Genomic DNA, 17,737 nt, shown 5'->3' on the forward strand with positions numbered 1-17,737 from the left:
CAGCAAAGTACCCAGCTGTAGCTAAGCAGCGTGGCCTCGGCTATCATATATTTTGTGAACATCTACCGCAGAGGAATAAGGCACCTGCAGTGTAGGAGGGCAGTAGCAGCAGTTTATATCATGCAATTTTATAGCACAAATATTTGCATAAATATTGCGGTAGATGTAAAATATTCCACACATGAATGTATTGGAAAATAAAATATTGTACAAAGCAGACTGTGGTTGTAAAAGAAGACAAACAGCTGAATTACCCATATAGGTGTGAAAAAAAACAGCCTGAAAATGCTATTCAAGTAAAAGAGTGAAAATACTTAAAGGGGAGGAGGAAACTGGATAAAATATATACTATAAAAGCTGCCTAGACTTAAATGTGAAAAACTTTCAGGGCTGATTAGCATATAGCGTAGCATGTGCATAGATAAGCAGTATCAAGTGGTTGCACATCCATCCAGCGACATCTTCCAGCTGCTTTTTCCAGGACTTGGTCATGGTGGGAGGGTGCAGAGATCCCAGGCATCACAGATAAACTTACATACTGAAATTGGGTTATTTTTGCAACAAAACTATGCACATGAATCCTAAATGAATAACAATAGATATGTTTCATGCTTTATATAATTGTTTCATATTTTTCCAGTCTTGTTAAATTTTTTTCTATAGTAAATCTGTAATACTATGTAATACTTATTGGTTTTCTCTCCTGGCAATCTAACCTTTCCTGACATTATTGCTTAGTGGCGACTTTGTGAGAGCTGTTCTGTCATGAATACATTCAAGTTGATTGATGGGATTGTTTCCTACCTGCTGCAATGGGAGCCAACAAAGCATACAAGGTCTGAAGCTGCTGCTGATGTTGTTGTTTGATAGTAACTGCATGCATAAAGATTGCGTTTTATATTTTTCCTACCAGGTGGAGTGGCTGAAAAATGAGGAACTGTTGACCTCACTGAATGACGACAATATTGACACACGGGCCAACAGTTTGATCATTACTCAAGCCCGACTGTCAGACTCGGGGAATTACAGCTGTCTGGCCAGCAATGTCGTGGCCAAGAGACGGAGCGCCACGGCAGCGGTGCTGGTTTTCGGTAAGACCCACTGAAGTTTACGTTACAGTATGACATTTGACCATGAATGTGTTCATGCCATCATGTCTATAGCCATCCTGGGGGCTCACCACTTGTAAGGTGAAAGATTGGGGTCAGTGTCACTGCCATTTAGGTGGCAAGGATCAGCTAGAAGGATCCAGATGGTCTTGACCTTGGTAATGGGAATTAGCTTTGGGAATGTGGACAGTCAGCTTTATCAAGGAAGCAGTCTGAATTCATGGGGATGGAAAAATATTGACTAGGTATAATCACCCTCCATAGATTGTGTGGAGTCTGGAACCAAACCTCTCAGTCATGGCTGGAATTTCTCCTACTTTTGAGTTTCTCCTGGCGAAACGACTCGCTTCCAGAGTTTTTTTTTCTAGCAGACAAGATGGTTGCCTCAGTGTGACTGTGAGTTGCAGAAAAGAAAACCCTCTCTGTTGGTTGCGTGTATGTGCCGATTAGCATTTGGATGCGCTCAGCCTTCTTTGGTTTGGCCCTTAGCATCCTTACTAACTCCTACAAATGTGCCATAGCATGGATTCCGACTGGCTGCATTACTGTATGAAGCTGTGGTTGGTCCACTCATGACTGGATGACTTTCCAAAGAGTGGTGAGAACAGCAGCGCTCATCACTGCCAAACAAGTTCCTGGCCTTACAGGACATCTATTGTTCACAATGCCTGAATAATGCCCTCAAAATGGCATCAGGCAGGTATTACAGGATCAACCAATCACAGACAGCCAGGCTAAATAACAGCTTCTACCACTCTACCACTATGTGACAGTGTAGGATATACAAACTGGTATTATGCCATTTTTTAGCGAGTCACTTCACTGATGTTACTTCCTAGTCTTATTCCATAGACGTCAACAAAATCTGTTTAATATATGATAGAAGACAAGATATTTTTATTTATGATCTTTTCATTTGTCCATCATGTATATCTTATATACGTTTGCTCTTGTAGTGACTACCTGAGCTTCACCACAAGCCATTTTAATGTATAGCTGTCCACAGGGACTGTGTGATCCTACTGGCAGTCTTCAAGGAGTGGGGAACACTGGAGAAACCTGGAGGGGAATGATTATGAAGAATAACCTCCTGAGTTTAATGCTGAATGGGAAGCTGTTGGTCCCTGTCATGCTGGTCACCCTAGAAGCTACTGGTAGACACCTGTGGTGAAGGAAGCTGTCAAGCTGAAAAGGAACCTTTAAGGCTGTGCTTGTAAGGGGGGGGTCTCCTGAGACAGCTGAAAGGTACTGACATGCCACTAAAGCAGCTGAAAGGTACTGACATGCCACTAAAGCAGCTGAAAGGTACCGACATGCCACTAAAGCAGCTGAAAGGTACCGACATGCCACTAAAGCAGCTGAAAGGTACCGACATGCCACTAAAGCAGCTGAAAGGTACCGACATGCCACTAAAGCAGCTGAAAGGTACTGACATGCCACTAAAGCAGCTGAAAGGTACCGACATGCCACTAAAGCAGCTGAAAGGTACCGACATGCCACTAAAGCAGCTGAAAGGTACCGACATGCCACTAAAGCAGCTGAAAGGTACTGACATGCCACTAAAGCAGCTGAAAGGTACCGACATGCCACTAAAGCAGCTGAAAGGTACCGACATGCCACTAAAGCAGCTGAAAGGTACTGACATGCCACTAAAGCAGCTGAAAGGTACCGACATGCCACTAAAGCAGCTGAAAGGTACTGACATGCCACTAAAGCAGCTGAAAGGTACTGACATGCCACTAAAGCAGCTGAAAGGTACCGACATGCCACTAAAGCAGCTGAAAGGTACCGACATGCCACTAAAGCAGCTGAAAGGTACCGACATGCCACTAAAGCAGCTGAAAGGTACCGACATGCCACTAAAGCAGCTGAAAGGTACTGACATGCCACTAAAGCAGCTGAAAGGTACCGACATGCCACTAAAGCAGCTGAAAGGTACCGACATGCCACTAAAGCAGCTGAAAGGTACCGACATGCCACTAAAGCAGCTGAAAGGTACCGACATGCCACTAAAGCAGCTGAAAGGTACCGACATGCCACTAAAGCAGCTGAAAGGTACCGACATGCCACTAAAGCAGCTGAAAGGTACCGACATGCCACTAAAGCAGCTGAAAGGTACCGACATGCCACTAAAGCAGCTGAAAGGTACCGACATGCCACTAAAGCAGCTGAAAGGTACCGACATGCCACTAAAGCAGCTGAAAGGTACCGACATGCCACTAAAGCAGCTGAAAGGTACCGACATGCCACTAAAGCAGCTGAAAGGTACCGACATGCCACTAAAGCAGCTGAAAGGTACCGACATGCCACTAAAGCAGCTGAAAGGTACCGACATGCCACTAAAGCAGCTGAAAGGTACCGACATGCCACTAAAGCAGCTGAAAGGTACCGACATGCCACTAAAGCAGCAAAGAAGGCAGCTGGGGTCGGGAAAGCTCATGCCTGGGAGGAGTTTCGAGAGGTCATGGAGAGAGGCGGGGAGCTCCAACAATGTCCAACTGCTAAACACCATAGGAGGTGAAGGAGGTCTGGCAAGTGGGGGCTGTGGTGGATCAGAGGGCCTCTTCTAGCTATAGTCAGCCTATGTTGGCGTACTGGAGGAACAATCCCGCCAGGCTGTGACAATGGAACAATCTTTATCTCTTGCCCAGTTTTGTGAGGGTTTGTGAGAACGTGCCATTAAAGTGGACTTGGAGAAGCTGTGTGAAGGATGTTCTGAAGAAACGGGTCTCCGGCACGGCTCTGTTTGTGGTTTTCATGGCCAGAATATCAGGGTGTACCTGTGGCTGGAAGGACCCCTGGTATGGAGGGCTTCAGGTGACATCTCTGCCATTTGCAGATGACTTCACGTTTTGGGCCAGGGGTCTCCAACCTTTTTTACAGTACAAGCTACTTTTACAAGGAAAATAAGGTGGCATGGTGCTGAGTCAGGTCGGTATGTCATGCTGGATGGTCGAGGTCCCAGGGTAGAAAGGGTCATGATCAACTGGGAATGTCAATGGGTTGGCAGCCACTGCTCGATTAAGCATTTGTGTGGTTTAGTAGCTCCTGATCTGATGATGTTTCAGAAAAGCGTGAATTCCTTTAGGTAAGGAGCTGAAGTACTTCAGAATCTCATTCACAAGTAAAGATAAGAGACTGATGGGTGTATTGGTTCAGTGGCTGCAGTTTTGAGGGCATTGAACAGGTCTGTGGTGGTACAGTGGTAGTTAAATTATCAGATGAAGCTTGCAGTTTATATCTGTCCCTTTGCCTATTATGAGCTGTGGGTAATGACCAAAGGAATAAGGTCACAAGTACAAACAGCTAAATGGGATTTCTCTGGCAGGATTACTCTCCATGATAAGATCCAGTGGGACCTTCAAATACAGTTGCTGCTGTTCAAAATCTGGAGGAGCTAGCTGTGGTGGTTTGAGCATCATATAGGGATGTCCCCTAGTAAGGATGTCCCCTAGTAGACTCCCAAGGGACCTGTTTCAAGCACGTTCCACTGGGTGAAGACCACGAGGCAGATCCAGAACATGCTGGAAGGACTGTACCTCCCAGGTGGCTTGTGAATGTCTGGGGATCCCTTAGAACAAGCTAGCATCTGTGAGGCTGTCCAGTGAGGGAGGTCTGCTCTGACCTGCTTAGCTTGCTGCCAATGCAGCCCTAACCAGCAAAAGTGATATGAAGAAGATTAAGATTATTTTCTCAATAAACACATTAAAAAGTTTTTAAAAACATAACTTATGATAGTGTTGTTACTGTTATCAGTATTTATTAACCCAATATGTCCCTATATCACAATATGACTCTGTATCACTATGAGCAGTTTAGAGGCACCAATTCAACATTTTTCAGCTATAGAAGGAAACCAGAATACTCAGTGGAAGCCCATGTAGCACAGACAGAATGGGCACTTTACGCACATGCACACACACACACGTGAGTAGGATCCAAACAATCCTGGCATTATTAAGCAATCATGCCTCCCACTTAGCCACAATCCCACCAAAAAATATACTATACTATACTGTACCAATGTTGTTTATGTTTTGAATAATGTTTTGCTTTGCCTACCAAAGTTAGAGTGTATAAATTGGAAATATATTTTTTCTTTTGTTGCAGTATTCAGAAAATGCTACATGGTACTAAAATTAAATGTATCACAACGTATGAGCTACCATGCAAATGTCATTAATCTGATCTGCTGGTGGAATTGCTTCATTCTACCCATGAGTCTTTGCTCCTCTGTTCAGTGAATGGGGGCTGGTCGTCGTGGACGGAATGGTCTTCTTGTAGTGTGCACTGTGGGAGGGGTGTCCAGAAGCGGTCCCGAACCTGCACCAACCCAGCCCCGCTCAATGGGGGGGCCTTCTGTGAGGGCATGTCTATGCAGAAGAGTACCTGCAATGCAGTCTGTCCAGGTAAGTGAGCTCCGTGCAAATTACAATATCATAAAAAGTACTGAACATGGCCTATGGAATTCTACGGCATCATTGAGCACAATTTTTTCATTTTAAAATGGGAAGTATTGTCATTCATGTTATGTGTGTATGTTTGGAGCTGATCCCAGGAACTTTAGACTGGATGCCCGCCCATCACAGGGCACACAATTATACATCACTGACGTTTGACTGGTCTAGGGGAGATGGATATGCGCTTTCTGGAAACTGGGTGGAATGGAAGAAGGTGTATTAATGCTCCAGTGGTCCACTGAGTTAAAGCAAGACTCCTGGCATGTTACAGAGGGCAAGAAACAATACAACGACTGAAACCTCTCTGTCACATCTCAGGCATAATTAACAAGATGCTGTGATAATTACTCAAGTGCAAATAATTCACTGTTGTGTTTTCAGGGTGTCTAACGATGCAGATACACAAAGAATAAATGGTTTGAGGCTGAGGAAAACTACAGGAAGGTTGAAGCATTTTGTTTGGTGTACAAATGTGTTTCCATTCCAAGTATAAACTGCACTGATTAATGCATTTATTAATGGCAATATTTTGTTTTTAATCTAATCTCCTTCATATTGGCTGGATACTTCAAGGAGTTTAGTGTAAAGCAGCTTGTGGATTTTTTGCACAGATTGATCATTAAATCTAAAATCTGTGAAGCTTTCAGATAACAGTTGATTAGTGCGTTAGTGTTGGACTTACAGGGCTTCATCTGTGTAAGTGCATTGTATGACTGTTTTCCCTTCAGTTGTGTGAATGTGAAGTGTGTGTAACCTTCAAAAAAATCCATATGTTATTGCAAAGGTCCTATAATCTTTATTTTTCAAATGATCTTATGCAGAAAAAAATGTAAGACTATGGACAAAAGTGAATAACATGGGAAGTGTTTGTATTTGTGAAGCTATCAAAGCACGTGCAACAATGAAGCTACATCTGAGGTTCGTTTTAAAGGACTGAATTTGTGTGAACATGTCATTTGCATTTAGAGTAAGAGAAAACGGACTTTAAAAGACATTGTCAACATGTAGACCAGATGGATCAAAACTATAATAGCACTTCCTTGAAACATTCATTGAATATCTTGGCCCTGTTCAAATTCAGTGGTCTTGTTCAGTATAACATTGTTCAACAAGTAAAATGAGAAAAAAATGCATTATTACTTTGGTAATAGAAGAAGAAGCAAAAGAAGAAGAATGATTTCAAGAACAGGGGATAACCTAATAATGTACTGGATGAATGACACACACCAGTACTTAGCAACTGTGTCATGTTCCATCCATCCATCCATCCATCTTCTAACTGCTAATCCTGTCCAAGGTCACTGGAGGCTTGGAGCCTATGCCACCCAACACATTGCACCAGGCTGGGGTTAGGGTTAGTGTTAGCATGGGGCTTGGGTTAGGGTTAGGCCGGGGTATATCCTGGATGGGATGCCAGTACTTCATGTATCTGAATAGAAAAAAATGTAAACATGAATCCATTCTCTTTGGCCACAGCTCAGTGTGGATTTCAGAATGTGGGCAGCAATAGCTGGTGTCCTCTTGCCTCTGGTGTGTTGCAGTTGATGGTGGCTGGGAGGAATGGTCCGAGTGGGTGGCCTGCAGCTCCGAGTGCGAGAGGCAGCGCAGCAGACAGTGCACCTCCCCCACGCCCAAGCACGGTGGGAAGCTTTGTGAGGGAATCGCCCTTCACATACAAAACTGCACAGGCGGCTTCTGCATGCAGAGTGAGTGCTCTTCCACCGTTAGCATCAGCATCTTTCAGTGACACAGCTGCTGTCCTTATATCACATGCTTGAATGGCCGTTGGGGGCTAACTACCAGGTAACATAATCAAAGAGTTTGGGCTCAAGTTCCCCACAAACCTGCACTGTTGTTAGCTCGTTACAAAACCCTGAAAACTGTCTAGATGTATAAACAGGTAATATATGTATGACTGTAAGCTGGGGAACACCTGTAAAGTACCCTGAAAAGGGCTGGGCCTGAGATATCCCTGCCTCTAATGTGTCCCTGAGTATAAGCTTTGGATAGATTATATTACACAATAAATACATGAAAATAATTTAACAGTCCTCGGTTTGGTCATGCTGTGATTTTTCATGGTTCCTTCAAGGCATTATTTCATTTAATAGTTTAATCTCTCTTACTGGAAGAAGGTGGAAACAGCCTGCTGACAGATGGACAATATAGGAAAGATTACAGAATATCTCCAGGTGTATCACTCCACAATGTCATACGGTAACATTTCCAGCTGGTATGACAACCAGAACAGAATATAAGTGCTCTCTCTCTCTCTCTCTACCCTTTCTTGCAGATCGAAAGCTGTTGCATGATATGAATCCGCAGAGTGAGTGCCGCCATATTGTATGAGTTCGTCATGTTCCCCATATCACTTAACAAACAGCCCCTGTATTTAAATACCATGCATCATTTAATTGGAAAACCCAGTTGCCCCTGATTGTATTCACCATGTTGTCCCTTGTTGAAAAGGAGACCCATTCAGTCCGAATCCCCAACCAGCAAGGAACCACTGAGGTACATTTAGCAAGGTACCACCCCCAAGCACTGCTCCCCAGGCGCTGAATTAGCTGCCCCCTGCGATGTCACATATGGGTTAAATGCAGAGGACACATTTCATTGTTATACACTGTGTGCTGTGGTCTGTCAACAATGACCACTGATCACCAAATTCTAAATTATATATCCTTGTTGTGCTAATCAACTCTAAGAACGCTCTTGGTCCATAAGACACCAGTCACCTACAGCCCAGCTAAATGTTATTTCCTTTCTATAATGGAAAGTTATTGTTTTTAATCATTCTCTTTATCCCAAGAATTTGGTTACAGTATGAGTGTACTGCTTATCCTGTATGTATTTTGCTATTATTTACAATTAAAATGCTATACAGAGAGAAAGTTTATTTCCAGTGGGAAAAGGAAGGCTTGTCTCAGCATCAGTGCTGAAAAGATAGAGCCCATAAAAACATGCTTAGTAGGATTCAACTGGCTGAAGGAAAATGCAGGTGTCCTTGTAACGTCAGACTTCCAGCTCTAAGGGTTTAAATCACACCCTGCTTTCTCTTTGGCTAAAGTGGTGTCTCTAAATAGCTTCTTGTGGATGCCCTGCGATGGAAGCTCATCACGATGAATGACGATGAATTAGCAGTGCATTTGTCCAAGCTGCATCTTAGCTAAACCACATGAGCATTTTCATGCATCCTGTAAGCTCAATTCAACATAAACACCTCAAAACCAGAAGGCAAGTCCAGATTGCTAAGCTAAGTGTCCTATAGCAGCCTTTGACCAAAAAGAGGGTCATGTTTGAAGACCTTTGAGTGTGATGAGAATAACTGTGCAACAATCGGATGTGTTTTCTATTGAACTAGATGTAATAGAGTGTAATTATTGCATAGGAGGTAATTTAATTAATGGCGCTGTTTTCCCTCGTGAAATTCAAGTGCCTTTTAATGCCTGGTCTTTATGGCTTACAAATGATTGTCAGGTGCAACATCAATTACAATCATTTTAGAGAGACTCCATTAGTTTAACATATTCCTATAATGAGTATGAGGCAGCAGCCTCAATTAGGAATTAAAAAAAGAAAAATAAAGGATGGATGGAGTTGTAATAACTTAAGTCGACAGTAGACATGTATATTCTGTCATATTCGTACCAAACTGAAGAATGTGGGAAATTAAGTGCATTTTTACATTTCAAGAGCAGGTGGATATATGATTTATTGTACAAATTTCATATGCACACCCTTAGGGAAAATATATGGTAACGCTTTACATTAACTGCACCCTCATAATGCATTCATTATGTATTTTCAGAACATTCAGTGCACCTTCATAATGCATTTATAATGCATTCATAGAACATTCATAGGCAGGATAGAATAGAATAGAATAGAATAGAATATATTGCATAGAGAGTTTTGTGGGTTCACTCATATCAGACAGATTATGTGATATTGATCCCCCCCTTACTTTGTTGTAGATATGGAGGCCAACAGCGATGTCGCCCTCTACTCCGGCTTGACGGCTGGCGTCATCGCTGTAACCATTCTTGTGATAAGCGTCATGCTCTACCGGAGGAACCGCAGTGATTATGGGGTCGACGTCATTGACTCATCAACATTTACAGGGGGCTTCCAGTCATTTAACTTCAAGACCACAAGGCAAGGTAAGTAAAGGCATTGCTGGGTATAGCTGAATGAGTCGGAATGTTACCAGGATCAAATGGTGATACTGTTAGAATTATGGTGTTTTTTTTCCTCAACACTTCAGTTATATTTAAATTATATTCTTCAGAAATGTGACTCCTAATTTAGCATGCATGCAATGCCTTTAAAAAACAAGCATCTCTAACAGGCAGCAATAATCTGAATGCCAGTGAAGACATAAAGATAAAAAGGTCCTATTTTAAAAATCTAAAATGCACGGTCTAAAGCGCACGGTGGAAGTTCTTTTAGGGCATAGCCAACCCATTTTTACTAGTTTAACGACAGAAAAATAGTTGCAGTACCAGACGCACGATCCAAAAGGGTTGTACTAAGTTTTGCAATTAGTCATGGGGGGTGTGTTTGGGCCATAACATGCTATAAACCAATCAGAGTGTTATCTCCCGTTCCCTTTAAAAGCCAGGTGAACTTACACTGCGGTGGAGTGCTATTATAAGGGCGGAAATGTCAGATAGTGGAAAAGAACGCTTCTCTGCAGGGGTAACGGATGGTTTGCTGGTGTGCAAAGTGAACACGGTAACAGCCGGATTCCACAAAAGCTCCCTAAGCTTTATAACTATTAACACCAATAATAATAATTACAGTAGTCTGCCCATATGCATGGGTGATACATTCCAAAATTTACTGTGGACAGCCAAAACTATGGATAATAGTGAGCAATCATGGACCCCGTGCAGTATATAGCATGATTGGTGTGTACATACATATGGTAAAGATTAATTGATAAATTGCTCACAGTAAGAAAAATAAAAAAAGTACATTACACATAATTATACAGTACTCTCTCAAATTAAAGGGATTCTAATATTTTAGCCTAATTCTCAAGACACAATTTAGCAATGAATAAATACATATTGTGACGCTTGGCAGACCAATGCATGGAGGCAGTGATTGCAAAAGGTTTTGCACAAAGTTGCTCTTTATATAGTCCTGAAAAAGACTGGATAGTAAGCAACAATATACAGAGGCGCAGAATGGCTGAGAAACAGAGGGAAGTTACGCTAAAGACAGTAAGACACACACACGCAGGTAATTACACGTCACTAGACCACACCAGGATTACAAATACAGCACCGGTCAGGGTACATGTGAACTTGGGAGCACAAACATTTATGCTACGATTAAACACGGCTACTTGCAACAGGACACATACAAGGGCTACACACACATACTCCCAGCATGCTCAGTGCACTTACTGGGCTCCAGTACTCTGAGCAATCTCTCCATCGCTACAGTATGTATCAAGGGATAATGGAGCAATGAAAATCATGCTTTTTATGCCCCTCAAAGTGAACAATGAAAGAACATATGCAACTGTTATAATATTTTTCATTGTAAAAGGTGTATTATGTATCTGTATATAACCTATAACAAGAAAAATGTATTTATTTAAAAATATCTTAGCCCATAGTGCAGGGGTGGGCAGTCTAATCCAGAAAGTTCTGTTGGGTTAGGGTAGGGAAAAGAACCCTCTGAGGGTCCAAGGTCGACTGGCTGCCTGACCCCCGCGGGCCTGTGCCAACAATATAGAAAAAGAAAGAGAGTGCTTGCTTGCTAAAAGCCAGGTGTAAACTGTGGTCAAGGTCAAGCCAAAGTCCATCAATGAGTCAGTTCTCCACGCTGGCCTGCGTAGGGTGGCAAATTGAAGACCTGTGTAAGGGGGCAGATTGAAGACAGAAGTCTGCACCTCACAGTACATCCTGAAATTCCATCAACTCTGAAAAATGCACCCAGGCGACTTTGTTTGAGTGATGTACTCGGCATGAACTAGTTTCATCATCTGAAAATTTGTAGGTACTTGTCCTCAGTTGTCTTGGAGGTTCAAAAGGTAACCTAAACACATCCTTTTTACTCCTATAAATTACTTGACAATGCACTTTTCATGGCCTACATTTAAACCCGTAATTCACTTATTAAGTAAAGCATTGGTAAGTGATCCTATGCAAATTTGTAAAACGTTATGCACATTGTACTAAATATTGTGTAGATAATAGCGTCCGGTTTTATATTTCATTTCACTGTATATTCCCAAGCATTCCAGTTCTGTCATTAAGTACAATATTAATGCTTATACAATTACTTTTTAAAAGTAAACTGAATTGTATTTTGCACACAGCGTTTAATGACATCTTCTGCATTGCATTAAATCATTTTTTCCTTTCAGGCACACACCTTACTGTCCCTGGAGGGGCACTCCAGAATTCCAATGCACAAAATGGCTGTAGCTATAAATGTGAAAATAATGGAACACTTAACATCCATTCTGTGTCTTTGTGCTGGGAGCCTCTTTTTATTTCAGCCTGTTTCATTATTGCAGCAGTGTGCAGCTGCTTACGTTACCGAAAGCAATGATGATGGCCAGTCCCTCCTAGCTGTGCTTCTAAAGCCTAAATCAAAAGGGTAAATCAAGCTCTTCTGTGCCCCACATCTCTTACTCTCAAAGCTTGAGGAGTCTGTGAAACCCTTGCGCTGTCACACAAGCACTGGGAGGCAAACCTTAGGCAGATACGGCCAGTAAACTGAGAGTCCTTCCAGGGGAAAAAAAATCAACTTCAGATGCTGATACTAAAATTTTCTGTTTACAGAGGTTTCAAGAGTTTGGATTTTGTGATGTCAGGCCTGCATAACTAACGCACACACTCTCATAAGGGTCGTTATGGGAATAGCTGGGCATCTGGTTTATAGGTGCTACTAGTATTGTGTTTTAAGAGTGTAATGCCAGATGAACAGTCTACTGTAGGATATGCCTGCTGGCTCTGCTTTGCACAAAAGACCTATTTTGATAGTCTGCTATTATAAAGTAGTTTTTTGCTTGCATCACAGACAACCTGTGCATTTACTTCAGAGTTCAACTTTTACTGAACTACGTTTTATTTTCTGCATCATCTGTTGGTGTGAAATGTAAGTCTGTCATAAGCCAAGTATTAGCTTCACAAAATTGATCATTGCTGAATTTGGGCACCAAACTCTTTTCTGTGCTGCAAATCCAAGTTTAAGCTACATTACTTGCAGTACTTATTGAATAATACTAATTATAGTTTCCCAAGAATACAATGATTAGCACGGATATACATTCAGCTTTCTGTAAGAAGGTTTCTTGCAGTGTATAACTTGGGGGGGGGGGGGGGATTATAATGAGAGGATAGGATAGCAGTGACGAGGATTACATTTTAGGTGAGAATTACCTGGGGAGTAAAATATGAGCATTGGATAGCAGTGCAGGGACGAGGATTACATTGTAGGTGAGAATAACCTGGGGAGCAAAATATGAGCATAGGATAGCAGTGCAGTGACGAGGATTACATTGTAGGTGAGAATAACCTGGGGAGTATAATAAGAGTATAGGGTAGCAGTGCAGTGACGAGGATTACATTGTAGGTGAGAATAACCTGGGGAGTATAATAAGAGTATAGGATAGCAGTGACGATGACTACATTTTAGGTGAGAATTACCTGGTGAGTATAATATGATAGGATAGCAGTGATGAGGATTACATTGTAGGTGAGAATAACCTGGGGAGTATAATAAGAGTATAGGATAGCAGTGCAGTGACGAGGATTACATTGTAGGTGAGAATAACCTGGGGAGTATAATAAGAGTATGGGATAGCAGTGCAGTGACGAGGATTACATTGTAGGTGAGAATAACCTGGGGAGTATAATAAGAGTATAGGATAGCAGTAACGATGATTACATTTTAGGGGAGAATTACCTGGTGAGTATAATATGAGGATAGGATAGCAGTGACGAGGATTACATTGTAGGTGAGAATAACCTGGGGAGCATAATAGGGGTATAGGATAGAATAAACATACAGTCCTCATTTTTACCTTACAGCCCTCATCACCCTCATGGATTTTGTAATTGAAGGTGTGATGATCCAGGGGGTGCACGCTCTAAAGCCACCATTTTCAGACTAGCTTCTGAGGGATAGCCCATTGTTGCTGCTGGGGTTTGGACAAGCTGGTATTCTAAAAAAATATGCATGGGATATTGAATTCTGAGTTCTTAAGTTATTTTCTTCTTTAAGGTAACAGTATGGATAAGAAACATACTTCTGCTGAATGATTTTTTAGATTGTAGATTGTGCCAAGTATAATTATGATTGATTATTTAATTCCTTAGATTTAAAAATTAATCATCCTTGAATCATTTTTTTAACCGCATGATTAACCCTAATTATGTGAATACGAACTTGTGACTGGTTGGTTGGACTGCACTTGTGTGAGTGGAGCAGAAGATGGATGACAAAATACTGCTGAGATGCACCAATGAGCAAAATAAAGATACATAAGCACAAACATTGTGAATTTATTTGCAAAAAAATGTATTAAAATTCCTTTGTAATTTCTGAGACATTTTTTTTCATAACAGCCCATTTAGACTAATCAAAGCTCGTTATGCAAGATTAAAACCCAGAGTGTACAGTATGGTGCTTGAAAAAGCACTCCACCACTCTTCCATACTTCTTTGTAAACTTGCTGGGGGGATCGGTATTCTGTAGCTGAACACATTCACATGACTCCATAATGACATTTTACCTTCATATTAGCTTAAGCGTGGTCAGGCATTCTTTAAAATGTTTCTACCTGCAAGTGCTTGATTGGTCTGAAATTTGGCAATGGGCAATATCTGCAGAGCCCTGTGCACTGTCCCCTGGGTAACATGCTTTGGACATTGTTGCTTACACAGAAAACTCTGTTAAATTGTCTGTTTCATTTTGATAATAAACTAGCTGGTAGAGAGATGCCATTGAGAACATTTGCTCATTCTGCTGGACTCACTGGCTCTAAGTACATGAGGGAGTACTTGAACTGCAGTAACCCAGTTCAGGGTACTGGTCTATCTGGAACCTTTCTCCAGAGGCTGAGGAGACGCCATCCTCAGAAACTAGATCATGTGGGTCTCCTTTTGAAGCTCACAGCTCCCCCTGTAAGTTAGGGCATCATGATGTTATTGGGCAGGACTGCAGCCCAGTGCCTAAGCGCTTCAACTGGCTGCTTAGGGCCCAGCAGCCACAAGCCCCCCCCCCCCCCCCAGTTCTGTATAAAATGGACTATGCATTGAGCGGTGTTGTGTTTTAGTTTGGGGGTTTGTAAGACATGAGAGTTTATGCAGTGTAATGTGGTCATTTCAGCTTGGAGTGTAGAGCTATGCTGAAAACATATTCTTACACACATACATGCTTTTATGGCAAATAAAATCTCCCACTATGTAAGAAATGTGAGTTTGATAATGCAGTGGATGTAATATGTGAGGTAAACTTGTGTATCCCTGCATTCAGAAGCTGTTTTACACACCTAAAGATTCTAAATTGTTAACCTACATCACATTAATTGTGATTTATTTCAATAACTTCTTATTCTTTATAGTATCATTACAAGGAAAGTACGGGATATACTGTACATCTGTAAAATAACAATCTAGACAATTATTCTTTGCACATTATCTTTTTTTTTTATAAGTTTCATAAGACCTTTATATTTAGCCATTTTTGCTTCTTGTTCTTTACCTTGCTGCTCTGAGTCATATTAATATTCTCTGCATGGGCAAATCTCCTCCCAATTCTTTCTAATAAATTTCTAGCCTGCTGCTGTATCCCAATGGCCGACTGGCTTGGAGCGATTAAGGCTAATTACTGGCATTTCTGAAGGCAGTCTGTGCATTTTAAGGTCTGTGATCTGCAACCTCTACTTCTCTCGGGTTTTTATTTTAGTCATAGCAAGTCTGCATGTTTGTCTGCTAAAGTGGAACAGATCTGAGTGCATACGTGCATGCGTAGGGCTTCCTGGTGAAAACAGTGCTACAAACAGTCTAATTCTAGCCAGTCACTCAAGAGATACCATTTAAAATCTACACGCACCGGCAGCCCCCCAGGCATGAATGAGACGTGCTTCCTCAGTCTGTCTTTAAGTCGAATTTGTGTGTAAGTCAAAACAGGCACAAGCAGTTTTTATTTAGCATCAGTTAGTCATATATTTGTTTTAGTATGTAGTATGTATATTTTACCTTAACATGCATATAAAACACTTAGGAAACACAAATACACTAAAACATCTTTAAAATAATAATAATTCAGTACCTAAAAATAAAACTAATAATGATACAGTAATAATAAATTAACTGCATACAGTACTGTAGTGTAATTTGAGCCGACAAACTGCTAAAGCCATACGATGTTTTCACAAGCATCATATTAATAATATAGAAATAATATTTCTACATTATTTCCTCTCCATTCATTTTTGTATATTACAAATTTTTTGTTTTATGGCAATTTCTCAGAGAATTCATCATTTCCTGGGTGAATTTATATGATCATGATGATAAATAAAAAAATATGCAAAAATATAAAATAAAAAGTGAGACCTTGTCATAGTATTGATTCTGGCCTAATTATGGAACATCCAGCTTAGAAAAACGTCATTGCAGGGCTGCCTTGCTGTCCGTTAGCGTCACCTGTTGTGTGAGAAATCGATAGGATCATGTCCTGTCTATGCATCTGTAATAGGCCAAGCTGATTTTTTCATCTACCTTCCGAAACTGCTGTTGGAAGATTTATGGATGGATAGATGGATGGATGGGTGGGTGGGTGGATGGATGGATGGGTGGATGGATGGATGGATGGATGCATGCTTTTTGTACTACGACTTGCACCTACTCATTGAAGGCATTTATTAATATAATGACAGGAATCATCTTGATTGGATATTATGACATGACTTATATTAACCTTACAAATCCAGAAATCCATTTTTTGAGCTCCAGAAGTAAAATGGGTGAATATATTATAAAAATATAGTTTGGATTATCAGCCTTAAAAGATCGTGGTCTGGCTTAAATTTATTACTCAACCAACAACTGTCTGATGAATAAATGAAATTTTAAATAAAGCAGTGAAGAAAAATTGCATCAGACATTACTAGCGCAATTAAATTTATAACATAGTTAACTGGCAAGTACAATTTTTCTTTTTCAGTGCATTACAAGGTAATCATTGCGGTACTTGAGTTTAATAATGTGGCACTATGTGCAAAATCATATTTTTCTAACTAATTTCTTCCTCAAAACAGGTCTAAAATAGAACTGGGGACAGTCCCTTGATCTATAATGAGTTTTATGTCATAAAGTCATAACTTCCACCGTACAGGCAGAACAGACTTTTAAAAACAGGGCTCTCAGTCATGCTAATAAACAATTTCCTTTCAAATAAAAAAATTAGAGGCCTCCCACTGCCACTCCTTACAAACCGACACTGGTACAGACAGGCTTTGGGGCTCCTGCAGTCTCTTGTGTGCCGACACTGGTACAGACAGGCTTTGGGGCTCCTGCAGTCTCCTGTGAGCCGACAGTGGTACAGACAGGCTTTGGGGCTCCTGCAGTCTCTTGTGTGCCGACACTGGTACAGACAGGCTTTGGGGCTCCTGCAGTCTCTTGTGTGCCGACACTGGTACAGACAGCCCCCCCTGTGTCCCTGTGCGGCCTGGGTTAGGCTCCGGCCTGCCCCCCGTGTCCCTGTCCGGCCTGGGTTAGGCTCAGGCCTGCCCCCTGTGTCCCTGTCTGGCCTGGGTTAGGCTCCGGCCTGCCTCCCCTGTGTCCCTGTGCGGCCTGGGTTAGACTCCGGCCTGCCCCTCAATGTCCCTATGTGGCCTGGGTTAGGCTCCGGCCTGCCCCTCAATGTCCCTATGCGGCCTGGGTTAGGCTCTGGCCTGCCCCTCCATGTCCCTGTCCGGCCTGGGTTAGACTCCGGCCTGCCCCCGGCCTGCCCCCCCTGTGTCCCTGTGCCGACACTGGTACAGACAGGCTTTGGGGCTCCTGCAGTCTCTTGTGAGCCGACACTGGTACAGACAGGCTTTGGGGCTTCTGCAGTCTCTTGTGTGCCGACACTGGTACAGACAGGCTTTGGGGCTCCTGCAGTCTCTTGTGTGCCGACACTGGTACAGACAGG

General features: G+C 42.0%; 1 protein-coding gene across 3 annotated transcripts in view; it reads left to right on the forward strand.

Moving 5' to 3' along the window:
* unc5da (unc-5 netrin receptor Da) overlaps nucleotides 1-17,737 on the forward strand; it is a 132,489-nt gene that overhangs the window by 85,129 nt on the left and 29,623 nt on the right. For all 3 annotated transcript variants that reach the window (XM_049018874.1, XM_049018876.1, XM_049018877.1), the window contains 5 exons: nucleotides 914-1,091; nucleotides 5,351-5,518; nucleotides 7,111-7,275; nucleotides 7,863-7,895; nucleotides 9,547-9,732. In XM_049018874.1, coding sequence (XP_048874831.1) covers nucleotides 914-1,091; nucleotides 5,351-5,518; nucleotides 7,111-7,275; nucleotides 7,863-7,895; nucleotides 9,547-9,732 — 730 coding nt within the window. The remainder of the gene's footprint in view (nucleotides 1-913; nucleotides 1,092-5,350; nucleotides 5,519-7,110; nucleotides 7,276-7,862; nucleotides 7,896-9,546; nucleotides 9,733-17,737) is intronic.

Source organism: Brienomyrus brachyistius, chromosome 7 (genome assembly GCF_023856365.1).
Source record: "Brienomyrus brachyistius isolate T26 chromosome 7, BBRACH_0.4, whole genome shotgun sequence".
Lineage (NCBI taxonomy): Eukaryota > Metazoa > Chordata > Actinopteri > Osteoglossiformes > Mormyridae > Brienomyrus > Brienomyrus brachyistius.